The 13020-nt window shown below is 42.5% G+C and overlaps 1 protein-coding gene across 2 annotated transcripts in view; it reads left to right on the top strand.

Annotated features, from left to right (window-relative positions):
• NUP133 (nucleoporin 133) overlaps positions 1 to 13020 on the top strand; it is a 54921-nt gene that overhangs the window by 29225 nt on the left and 12676 nt on the right. For both annotated transcript variants that reach the window (XM_040988061.1, XM_040988062.1), the window contains exons 15-21: positions 600 to 824; positions 4470 to 4592; positions 5115 to 5214; positions 5693 to 5944; positions 6558 to 6691; positions 8011 to 8169; positions 10012 to 10147. In XM_040988061.1, the coding sequence (XP_040843995.1) occupies positions 600 to 824; positions 4470 to 4592; positions 5115 to 5214; positions 5693 to 5944; positions 6558 to 6691; positions 8011 to 8169; positions 10012 to 10147 (1129 nt within the window). The remainder of the gene's footprint in view (positions 1 to 599; positions 825 to 4469; positions 4593 to 5114; positions 5215 to 5692; positions 5945 to 6557; positions 6692 to 8010; positions 8170 to 10011; positions 10148 to 13020) is intronic.

Genomic DNA, 13020 nt, shown 5'->3' with positions numbered 1-13020 from the left:
ACCCATGCAGGATGCTGGCAGCATTTTTTTTTTTTTTTGAAAGGCACAGTTACTGAGAGAAGTCTTCCTTCTGCTGGCTTACTTCCTAAATGGCCAGGCCTGGACCAGGCTATTGCCAGGAGCCTGGAGCTCAGATGAGCCTCCCATGTTGGTGGCAAGGGCCCAAGCACTAGAGCTGTCTTCCACCACTGCTTTCTCAGGCATAATTACAGGGAGCTGGGTTGGGAGTAGAGCATCCAGGATTCAAACCGGTGCTCACCTGGAATGCGGAGTTTCTGACTCTGAAAAGTTTGGAAAAGTTTATTAAAATAGATGGATAAGAGTAAATTGACCATTTTGATAATCATGAATAGTAATTTAGTGTATGCCATAAGTAGAGACAACAGCCTCAGACAGAAACTTTGAAGTAGCCCTAATCTTCCAGCAGGAATAGCTGTACTTATTTTATTTATGTTAGTGGCCCTGACTGAACAGAGAGAGAGTGTGTGCGCGCTGTCTGGTGACATTTGCAGGCCAGAGTGCTTCTGGTGGGAATAGGACTGCAAGATTGTATGTGTTTCTATAATGCTTTCTAAGAAGATGTGTTTGTGTTTCACCAGGTTGGTTTATTTGAACGTTTAGGCACTTTTCCAGTCAGAGGGATGCCGATGGCAACGCGACTGTTACTTTGTGAGCACGCAGAGAAGCTGTCAGCCGCCATTGTGCTCAAGAACCACCACTCTCGGCTTTCCGACCTTGTGAACACAGCCATTTCCATTGCTTTGAACAAAAGGGAACAGGAAATCCCACCCAGCCTGACTCCTGCAGACATCTTTTTTAGAGAGGTAAGGTGGCTCTCTTCCCCTTTACAGGCTTCAGAGATGTGCAGTTCACATTTAAAGCAGTTCAAAGAGTAAGGACAAATCAACTCACCAAGAGATCTCACTGAGGATGGGCTTTGGTGCAGCTGGTGAAGCTGCCGTTTGGGACACTGGCATCCCGTATCGGAGTGCTGCTCTGACTCCTGTCTCCGCAGAGGCTGCCAGCTTGTTGCATAGGCACCCAGGAAGGCAACAGATGGTGCCTCAAGGGCTGGGGGCCCTGCCGCTCAGGTGGGAGAGCCAACTGCAGTTACTGGCTGCTGACTTGGCCCTGGCCCCATACTGGCTTTTGCAGGTATATAGGGAGTAAACCAGCAGATGGGAGATCTCTCTTTCTCTGACTCTGCCTTTGGGTCTTTGCCTTTACCACGCTGGGCTCCGTGTTGCCTTTACAAAAAAAAAATCTCAGTGAAATTTTTAATTAAACTTTATCATATTTTCTGAATAAAGTGTTACTCAGATACCACTTGCCTATTGCTTATCCTATGCAAGCAACTTTATCATAGTTGGCTGAGAAGTGCTATGTTATGCTGACTTCTGTCTGCTTGCTCTTTCTGCATCTGCATCAACTGCCCCCTTGGGCCTCAGTGTAGGACGGGTAATGGCCCTCCCAGCATTGCTGTCTCATTACTGCTTGATTTTGCCAGCATCTTTGTGAACTGTCCCTTCACTGAACTCTGTCCTTAGCTACCTCTTATGATCCTGGTACATACACATTCCTTAGAAAATGTATGATTCGAATTAGGAGGAGAAAAAAATCCACTGTAAACTTGTGAGTCAGAGAGCGTGAAGGCGCTAGTCCGTGTGTGGCAACTAGATTTTGGATTTCCACAGAAGTCCACTTGGGCAGTGCTCAAGTGAGGCTTGCCAGGCTGTAGGGCTGATGTAAATGCCGGTGTCACATGCTGCGGCTTTGCTTGCTACACCACAGCTCTGGCCCTAGCAAATTATATTTCTAAAGTGTGCTAGCATTTTAGAAAGAACTGGTTAATAAACTGTTAGATATATCTTAATAATAGGATGCTGGACTTCCTGCCATTGTCTGTAGCAGCAATGTCACAACGCACCTAAATAGCAGAAAAGTAACTTATGACTGCTTATGAAGGACTATACTGTTGTAATAATACAGGGGATATCAGTTGGGGAGAGGGAACTGGGCAGGAGAGAGAAATCCCAGAACCTGTGGTATTGTACCGTAAATTAAAAATGAAATAATAATAAAAAGCAACCAAAATAATAAAAATTACTTCAAATTTAAAAAAAAAGAACTGTTTAACTCAAATCAGCTTATAATTGGTGAATCTTATAAGGAGATAGTTTTTATTTGGCAGCCCTGATAAAAAAAAATAGTTGCACATCACCTGATAATATTTTAATAAAGTTGTTGTTAGATAATTTCACTGTTATAAAGACATTATACTGTGTTCAACAACTGCAGTCTCGCTGGACAGAGTGAGCTTGTGGAAGCACCATCATAAATGTGATTTGCCGGTGGTTAAACCATGTGGCACACAGCTGTAAAGCAATACAGAATCAGCTTCAGTGTCTGCTCTCCACTCTGTCTGGTTTGGGAAGGAGATTGGTGCTTCCCAAGGCTTTATGAAAGCAGGGCTAACTGCTTAAGGGATAGAACATGTTGAAACAGCAAATGTTGTGATATTTTTGTTCTGATATTTTTTTTGCCTTTATCATCCCATATTGCTTTCATTATATTTTTGATTTTAACAATATAAAGAGTTCTTACACCTCATCTTTAGAAACTACATGTGCTGGAGGTTTTTATCTTCTATTAGAATGATCTGAGCTATAATAAAAAATACAAAAAGAAGAACGATGCTTGGAAGAGAATGATTTTTTAAGACTTACTTTGTTTACTTGAAAGGCAGAGTCACAGAGTGAGCTCTTCCACCCGCTGGTTCACTCCCCAAGAGCCTAACTACCAGGGCCCAGGCAACCCAAGGCCAAGAGCCTGGAACTCCATCCAGGGGCCCAGAATGAGCGCAGAGGGTCGTCTTCCACTGCTTTCCAAGTACATTAGGAAGGAGAAGCACATAAGTGAAAAAGCAGGGACTAAAACCAGTGCTCACATGGGATGCTGGCACTATAGGCAGCAGCTTAACTCACCTTTAGTTTTCCTCCCGTCTGTACCCAATGCTATTTAACTGTGGGCTGAAACTAGAAATGAGAGTTTTCTTAACATTTTTGTGTGTTAATGACAAAAAATAGAAGAGCTAGAAAATATAGTGATTTATGATTTGCTTAGTATTTTTAGATTGATTTTTTAAAAAAAAAAAAATACTTATTTGTGTATTTGAAGATAAACTTATAGAGGGAGGGAGAGACTGATGTTGCAGCCTCTGGTTCACTCCCCAAATGGCCACAGCAACCAGAGCTGAGCTGTTTTGAAGCCGAGAGCTTCTTCCAGGGGTCAAAGCATTTTTCACATCTGGTGCTTTCTCAGACACATTAGCAGGGAGTTAGATTCAAGTGGAGCAACAAGGACTCCTGTTGGCATTCATCCTGTTGGAATGCTGGTGCTGCAGACAGCAGCTTCCCCGACTGTCACTGTACTGGCCCCAACATATTTCTGTAATACAAAAAAGCCAGAGAATACTTTGAAGAAAAATTGGCAAGTTTTAATTTAGGTCATTATTGTAATTCATTAATTTGTTTGGGGTCTCACCTAATAAAATGTCATTTCAGTAAAGTGATAGAAGATTACACTGAGCACTAACAGCTGTCATAAACAGATATTTCAGTTACTTAGAATTTAAATTTTAAAGTTTGCTTGGTGATTAAGGCGCTGGTTAAGAAGTCTTAGGGTGGGGCCGGCACAACAACCTAGTGGACCAATCCTCTACCCGCAGCACTGGCATTCCATTTGGGTGCCAGTGTGTGTCCCCATTATTTTACTTTCCATACCACTCTCTGGGAAAATAGCAGAAGGTGACTCACGTCCTTGGTCCCTTCAGCCAGGTAGAAGACCCAGAGGAGGCTCCTGGTTTCAGATCCGCTCAGCTACAGCCATTGATGCCATTCAGGGAGACCTCTCTGTCCTCCTTGTAAAATCTACCTTTCAAATCCAAATAAGTAAATCTGCTATTTAAAAAAAGAAAGAAAAGAAATGGGAGGAAGAAAGGAAAGAAGAGGAAGAAAGGAAAGAATAGGAAAGAAGGAGGCTTGGGGTCCTTGGGTTCAGTTTCCAGCTCTGGGCCCCAATTCCAGCTTCCTGCCCATCCTGACCCTGGGAGACAAAGGGATGGCTCAGATAATTGAGTTCCTGCCACCTGCATGGCTGGAGTTCTGGCTTTGAGCTTCAGTCTTCGTGGCATCTGCAAGCATTGGGGAGTGGAACAGTGGATGGGAGGAGCATGTGTGTCTGTGTCTGCCTCAAGTTTAAAAAAGAATAGTTTTTCTAATCTACTCAGAAGCAATGCAGAATCTGCTTGTTTGACTTGGTTATTTGAGCACTCTTTTAAAAGTTGGGAGATTGTAATTTGATTTGATCTTGAAATGTATTTGCACCAATAACTCAGTAAAGGATGAGAAGAGTGCAACCCAGAAGTAGCTGTAGCTGGTGGAAGTGATTGACTTGTGTTCTTTCCTCAGGTGTCCCAGGTGGATACTATCTGTGAGTGTTTACTGGAGCACGAGGAGCAAGTCTTGAAGGACTCGTCATTGGAATCTGTTGAATGGGCTGAAGTGGTGATCAATGTGAACAATATCCTCAAGGTAGAGAAGTATAGTGAATGTTCTAGCAGATCAAAGCTAAGAGGACAGATGTACAAAGTGATTTCCATATTCCTAATCTGCGTTATCAATCATATCTGAGGCTTTAGCCATTTACCTTTCAAGGAAAAAAATATCAATCACTTCACGTATTTTGAATCTTTGCCTGTGTATATTCATGCCTTTTTACAAAACGTGAGTTTCTCTTTGGTAGAATGAACTTTTATCCTTGTACATGTATTAATATTAATGTAACTATCTAAATAGTTCTCATTTCTATTTTCTCATCACTCGGCAGCTTGCTTATATTATCAAAATATTCCATGTTATTTCAGCTAACAGACTTTATATTAATTATTTTCTCAAATTAGCATAGCTTTCCAAAATTTAAGTTTTAGAGTAAAGCATTTCAAAAGTAAAGAAATTGCAAAAGTAGCTGCCCAGCCTTGTGTGTTGTAAATTATTTTCGGAAATGTGTGATCCATCACTTTGCACATGTGCTATCACATTTCGTTTCTCTGCCAGGATATGCTACAAGCTGCTAATCATTATCGTCAAAATAGAAATTCCTTGTATAAGAAAGAAGGAACGCTAGAAAAAGAACCCGAATATGTTCCTTGGACAGGTAATACACCGATTTAATAATAACAGTCATTTAAAATATGTTTGCAATTATCCACCATTCTCAGGAGCTCTGTTACTGCTGTACTGCAGGTGTTCCACATAAAAAAAAGTGCCATCTCCAAAATTAGCAGTTCTTGTCCAGAAAAACCCACAGTGATTTATTTAACTGGCACTTATTATGTGTCTACTCAGTTTTAGCATTTATAATCAAGAGCTGGCCCTGGAAATATAGATAATACTGTATGTTGGTTTAAGACATGAAACTCTGTGGAGTAGAGAGGGAGGAATGTGTTTTACCTGGCTTTGCTGAGGAAATTCCCATTGAAAATCTGGAAATCAAGCAGGACATAGAGAAATACCACTTGGAACTCATTTGTTTTATTTTCTAGCAGTGATAAAGGGACACGTGTCAGGCGGCTGGACTCCCCCTCCCCATTCTAGAGCTCCTACTTACCCAGTAATGTTGTGTGACTTCACAGCAACCAGTGGCCCCACTGGCATCCGGACAGTCATAATGCGCCAACATGGGATCGTCCTCAAGATGGTGTATCCCCAGGCGGACAGCAACCTCCGAAACGTGGTGACGGAGCAGCTGGTGGCGCTGATTGATTGCTTCCTAGATGGCTACGTTTCTCAGCTCAAGTCTCTGGAGAAGTCTAGTGATCAAGAAAGATATTCTAATCTGGAAATGGAATATCTGCAGAAAAGATCAGATCTCCTATCACCTCTTCGTAAGTGTATACTATTTAGACAGTGCTGTGGGTCTTTGAACTTGCAGAATGCGTGAAGGGGTCATGTAGTTAAAGCGATCCCTTCAGTGTAGTAACACTAAAGCTGTAACCAAGAACGTAAGTGACGCAGTTACAAACATATACATCATTCTGTGTTCAATTATTCAAACTCTTTTTTTTTTTTTTTTTGTACTTAACCAAGTATGTACCGTAAATGATCGTGGAAACAACCTAAAGATGAACGAGTTAACATGTAGAGAGTATCCGTGAAGACTTAACGTAGTAGTGACATTACAAAGTAGTGCCTCATAAAGGGCTGATAGAGGGTGAGCAAACAACATGTCCTCTGTAAGGTTCGGAGCGACTTGTCTTACCGCTGCGTGAAGGACGGAGTTAGCATTTAGGGAAGCAGTGACGAAGTACTGGATTGAATTTGTATCTTCAAGTTGCTGTTGGTTGTGAAACCGAATGACAATAACTGGCAAGGTTTCCCACTCCACTAATTATTCTTAGCATGCAATAAGAATTTTAGAAAAGTTTCAAGAAATCATTTTATTCTGTATCTGAAATTTCTCATGCCAGGATGTTTTTGCATCTGTTCTCATTTCCGCAGTTGCACTAGGCCAGTACCCGTGGGCTGCTTCTCTTGCAGAGAAGTACTGTGACTTTGATATCTTGGTGCAGATGTGCGAGCAGACTGACAACCAGGCCAGACTCCAGCGCTACATGACCCAGTTTGCTGATCAGGTGCGGGCTGTGGGCTGCGTGGGGAACGGGTCCTGGAGTAAGGCTCTGCTTCCAAACTCTCATGGGGACTTCGGAATAGAGCATGCTGTTTTTGTGGTTAAGCTGGATAGGAAGATACTAGTTCATGTGTTGTTTCTTGCGGTAACTAAAAAGCCTCTATAAACAAAAACGGGTAAAAATTAGTAATTTCCCTATCTTCAAAAAAAACCTTTTAAATATGACTTGATGTTTTTTCAGTTTTTCTACTGGTAAGGCAGATATACAGAGAGGAGAGACAGAAAGGAAGATCTTCTGTCTACTGATTCACTCCCCAAGTGGCCATGATGGCTGAAGCTGAGCCAATCTGAAGCCAGGAGCCTGGAGCTTTTTCTGGGTCTCCCATGTAGATGCAGGGTCCAGAGCTTTGGGCCATCCTTGATTGCTTTCTCAGGCCACAAGCAGGGAGCTGGATGTGAAGTGGGGCAGCCGGGATATGACCCGGCACCTATGTGAGATCCCGGCATGTGCAAGGCGAGGTCTTCAGCTGCTAGGCTACCACGCCGGGCTCACAAAGCAAGCATGTTTTGTCAGCAGCTTTTATTTAATTTTTTTTAAAGATTTATTTGTTTGTATTACAAAGTCAGATTTACAGAGAGGAGGAGGGACAGAGAGAGATTTTTCATGTGTTAATTCACTCCCCAAGTGGCTGCCGTGGCTGGAGCTGAGCTAATCTGAAACCAGCAGCTTCTTTCGGGTCTCCCATATGGGTACAGGGTCCACAACTGTAGGGGCAGTGTCTCTTAAACACAGTTAGGCATTTTAGTCTCCTTCCACCACAGCCTCCACACCACCCCAGCGTATAGCCAGTAGCTTGTGGGGAGAAACTGAGTGGGGCTTTGTACCTCCCGAGATTCAGATTATCATGGCAAGCCGTGTGGCCATCTGGCACGGAATTCTGCCATAATTCTCCTGTTTGGGGATAGTATAGCCCGAGTTCTGTCCAGTACAGCTGTCAGTGAGGAGCCCTGGCCATGTGTGGCTGTCGAACAACGGGAGTGTGGCTGGTGGACCTGAGGAACTTAATGTCTAATTTCAATTCAGATGACACAATAGCATGTAGTCAGCGGCTGCTGATTGGCCAGCCTCCACCTGGGGATAAACTGCATTGGTGATGTTAACAAGATGCATGATTCTGTATTTGTTAAGAAGAGGTGACTGTGTTCGTGATTCTCTGATGTATGAATGTATTGATTTCACTTTTGGAAGAAACTTAGCCTTTTGACATCAGAAATAACAGTTTATTGAATTGTGTTACTAAACATCGCCTTTGTCATTTGTAGAATTTTTCAGATTTCCTCTTCCGCTGGTATCTGGAGAAAGGCAAACGAGGCAAGTTGCTGTCTCAGCCCGTTTCTCAGCATGGACAGTTGGCGAATTTTTTGCAAGCTCATGAACATCTCAGCTGGCTACATGAAATTAATAGTCAAGAATTAGAAAAGGTAAAAAGAGATTAATTATGTGGGACATAAAGCAGCACTTGATGCCAGCCAGTTGCTGGCGTCACAGGCTGCAGCTTAACCAGCACACCACAGTGTTGGCCCGCACGTAAAAGATTTCAAGTCAGTGTTTGCAGAGGTTCCTGCATTCTCGTGTTCATCGCAGCATTGTTGACAGTAGTCAAGGTATAGAGTCCATTAGCAAGTTCATGACTAAGGAAGATGTGTGGTATGAATGTACATAATAAAGTAATATTCACCCTTTAAAAAGAGGGAAATCGTGTCATTACAATGACATGGACAAACCTGGAGAATAATATTTTAAGTGAAATAATCCAGGCACAGAAAGATAAATACTACATTGTCTTACTTGTATGTGCAGTGTAAGATATCTGGACATTCAGAAAGCGTGGAATGGTGAGCATTAAAGGCTGAGGGATGGGGGAACTGGGGAGAAGTGTGTCAAAGGCTACAAGGATACAACTAATGGAAGAAGAGCGATACGTGTTACATACTGTGGTGTTGTATATTTCAACATTGCTGAGAGTAAATACCAGATGTTCTTAGCAGAAAGATGATAAGCATTTGAAATGATGGTTAATATGCTTGATTTAATCATTTCACATTTTATATAGATATCATAACATCACTTTTACTCCATAATTATATACAATTATAATCTCATTCCTGGGCCCAGTCAAATAGCTTAGTGGCTAAACTCTTGCCATTCATATGCCAGGATCCCATAGGGTGCTGATTTGTATCCCAGCTGCTCCACTTCCTATCCAGCTCCCTGCTTGTGGTCTGGGATAGCAGTAGAGGACAGCACAAAGCCTTGGGACCCTGTACCCATGTGGGAGACCTGGAAGTGGCTCCTGCTTCGGATGGGCTTGGCTCTGGCTATTGTGGCCACTTGGGGACTAAAGCAGTGGACGAAAGATCTTTCTCTTTGTATATCTGTCTTTCCAATAGAAATAAATGTACTTTTAAAAAATGGAAATTCTACTTTCAGTTTTTTAAATGTGTATCCTTTCCTATTCTTTGATGTAATTTTAACAAAGGACTCTTCTTGACTTAAGGTGATGTTGGCATTATCCCTAATATCTCAAATACATGTAGTAGGTAATGCTTTGTCTGTTACAGCAAAACAAAGCACAAAAAATGTATATAATGGTCATTGGACCCTTTACTATAATGACATGTGCTTCTAATAAAGTTGTATTTAGAATAAGAACAACCTATACATGAATTGTTTTTAAAGGTTTTTTTATCTACTTGAAAGGCAGAGTTACAGAGAGGTTGATCTTCCATCCTCCCCAAATGGCCACAGCATCCAGAACTGGACCAGTCCAAAGCCAGGATCCAGGAGCTTCTTGCCCGTCTTCCATGGGGGTACACAGACCCACAGACTTGGGCCGTCCTCCATTTGCTTTCCAAGGCACATAAGTAGGGAGCTAGATCAGATGCACTGGTGCTTATATGGGGTGCTGGCCCCATAGGTTAAGACTTAACTGGCACACCACAGCATGAGCCACACACAAGTTAATTTTTAAAATTTGATCTAAACATGCTATTCAAGTGAATATATAATTGTTATATAACATGTTTGGTGTGTATTTAATAATTGGTATGGTTGGTAGATATTTTATGAGTATTGTGTAATTACTCTCAGTATGTCACTGATCACGTTTTAGGTCTGCTAATAGTCAACTTGCCTATCATTGATAAAGCTGAATAAAAAAGGAGTTTGGCCTATACACAGCCTTTATTTCAAGGTTAGATTGTTAGCCAGGATCTTACCATGGTTTTCATGGTTTTTGTTTGTTTTTTGTTTTTTTATTGTAGGCTCATACAACACTTCTGGGTTTGGCAAATATGGAAACTCGTTACTTTGCAAAGAAAAAAACTCTTCTTGGCTTGAGTAAATTGGCTGCACTAGCTTCTGACTTTTCAGAGGATGTACTACAAGAAAAAATTGAAGGTAAAAGAATTTGAGCAAAAAGGCTTATGTTAGTTAATATTGGTCATTCTTCAGTGAACTCTTTGAGATGTTTTCCTATTAACATTTAGGAGGACCCGTTAAACCAGGACTTTTCCATCTCTGCTTTAGTAAGAAATCTTTTTTCAGGGTCTAAATTATGACAAAGAATACATTAAAATGATTTGATTTTACCTCTGAGTTTGTACTTTTAGTAATACATAGTGTATGGGGGGAAAGATCTGCAAGAATATCCTGACCTTTGTATAGTGAATTTGTTGTAGAGTAGTATATTGCAATAATTCTGAAGCTGTTCTATGTACCTTTCTCTATACCCTGTAGATTTAAAAAAAAAAAAAAAAAGATTAAATGGAGATACAAATACTAGTATAGGACCTGGAGCAGTAGCCTAGCAGCTAAAGTCCTTGAACGCTCCAGGATCCTTTATGGGTGCCGGTTCTAATCCCAACAGCCCCGCTTCCCATCCAGCTCCCTGCTTGTGGCCTGGAAAAGCAGTCGAGGATGGCCCAAAGCCTTGGGATCCTGCACCCACGTGGGAGACCTGGAAGAGGCTCCTGGCTCCTGGCTTCAGATCAGTGCAGCCCGGGCCATTATGGCCTCTTGGGGAGTGAATCAGCAGACAGAAGATCTCCCTCTCTATCTCCTTCTCTCTTTATATCTGCCTTTCCAATAAAAATAATAAATTAAAAAACAATTTTTTTTAATACTAGTATAGAAGGAAGGTGAGGAAGAACCTTGTGGGATAGAATGACTTGAGTTTGTTTGACGGCTGTCACTGTGGTGTAGCAGGGATAGCCTCCATCTAGAGTGCCAGCATCCCATATGATGCTGGTTTGCATCCTGGTCCTCTACTTCTGATCCAGCTCCCTACTGATGTGTCTGGGAAAGCAATGGAGGATGGCCCAAGCCTAATTTTCATTTTATTTGAACGGTGGAGATAGAGGGGCAGAGTTGAAGAGAGCTGCTGTCTGCTGCTTCCCTTCCCGCAGGCACTGCTTGGGTAGGCTGAAGGCAGGAGCCTGGAATTCAGACCAGGCTCCCATGAGATTGGCAGGGCCCCAAGTACTTGAGCTATAGTACTTCCCAGGCTACCCATTATGAGGAAGTTCGATTTGAAGCCAAAAACTAAGACTCCAAACAGCCTTCAGATATGAGATTATAGGCATCCCAAGCAGCAATTTTTTTTGAAAAAAACAAAACATAGCAAAAAAAAAAAAAAAAGAGAGAGAGAGAGAGATTTATTCTTACTCAAGTCAGAATTACAGAGAAAAAGAGGAAAATAGAGAAAGAGATCTCCCATCCACTCCTGCACTCCCCAAATGTCCTTCATGGCCAGAGTTGAGCCTGGCTGAAGCTGGGAGCCAGCAGCTTCTTCATTGTCATCCCTATGGGTGCAGAGGCCTAAGGATTTACATCATTCTCCACTGCTTTCTCTGGCCATAAGCAGGGAGCTTGATCTGAAGCAGAGCAACCAGGACACAAATTGGTGCCCATAAGGGATGCCAGTGTCTCTGTCCCGCAGCGATGGACTTGGTGCACAGAGCCGATGATAACACGTATGGACCCTGACTGATGGTCAAAGCTGAAGTTTATTAGTGGCATCAGACTTTATACACTGAGAGTCCATATGGGATAAGGGAGGAAGTATTGAGCTCATCAACAAACCCATCAACTGTTTCCCTACTCTTGATTGGAATTCCTTTTGTATATTGCACCAGGTGTTCTCATTTACATGCTGTTTATACAGAGGTAGCCATTTGGTTGTTCTCGTGCATATACTGTCCAATGAACTGCAATCCTGTGCTCGCTGACCTTCCAGGGTCACAATGTCCTCCTACATGCCAGCAACACTGGTGAAAGATTAGGTTGCTATACCACATGTCAGTCATCCAGATAACAGTTTGATTTCTGTGTCCCTGATTTTTTATTTATTTATTTATTTATTTTGTTTTTATTGGAAAGGCAGATTTACAGAGAGGACAGAGCGAGAAAGATCTTCCATCTACTAGTTTACTCCCCAAAGTGATACAACCACTGTAGCTGAGCTGATCCAAAGCCAGGAGCCTCCTCTGGGTCTCCCACATGGGTGCAGAGTCCTAAAGGACTAGAGCCATCTTCTGCTGCTTTCCTAGGCCGTGAACAGGGAGCTGGCTGGGAAGTGGAGCAGCCAGGACATGATCTGGTGTCCTTATGGGATGCCAGTGCTTGTTGGATTAGCCCATTGAGCCACTGTGCTAGACCTGCCCTTGATTATTTTAAGTGTATTTCTCTCCACTGAAAGGGCCTGAAAGCAGTGATGCCCCAATAGCATATAGCTAATTCCATACTTTAAGCTACTATTGTGCCTTTTTTTTTTTTAAGAAAAGGCGGGAGGCAGTGACAATATCAAATTTTTGAATAGCCGTCATTACCCAGTTCAGGGATAAGTTGAGCAAAAAAAAAAAAAAAAAAATAGGTTTGGTTTCTGAAATCCATGTGGGAGACCCAGACTGAATTCCAGGCTCCTGGTGTACCTGTCCTAGTACTAATTGCTGCTGGCGTTTGGGGAGTGAATCAGTGAATGGAAGATCTCTTTCTGCCTTTCACATAGAGGAGAAAAAGGGCCAAGGAAGGGGATGGTGAGGGGAGAGAGCAGGGGAAGATAGGGAGAAGGGAAGGAAAGGCAACATTTTAAAGATCTCTGTATTTGACAGTGCCAGAGAATGACCTCCATCCACTCGTTCATGCCCTGATGGCCATTCCGGCCAGGGCTGGACCAGTCCAAAGCTAGGAACCCAAGCACTAAGGTCACCCTCTGCTACCTTTCAAGGCACACCCGCAGGAAGTTGGATCACAGTCCTAGGTATGGGATGCTG

Source organism: Ochotona curzoniae, unplaced genomic scaffold (assembly GCF_017591425.1).
Source record: "Ochotona curzoniae isolate NIBS_2020 unplaced genomic scaffold, NIBS_Ocur_1.0 contig_4797, whole genome shotgun sequence".
Taxonomy (NCBI): domain Eukaryota; kingdom Metazoa; phylum Chordata; class Mammalia; order Lagomorpha; family Ochotonidae; genus Ochotona; species Ochotona curzoniae.
This window is presented reverse-complemented; position numbering and strand designations above follow the sequence as displayed.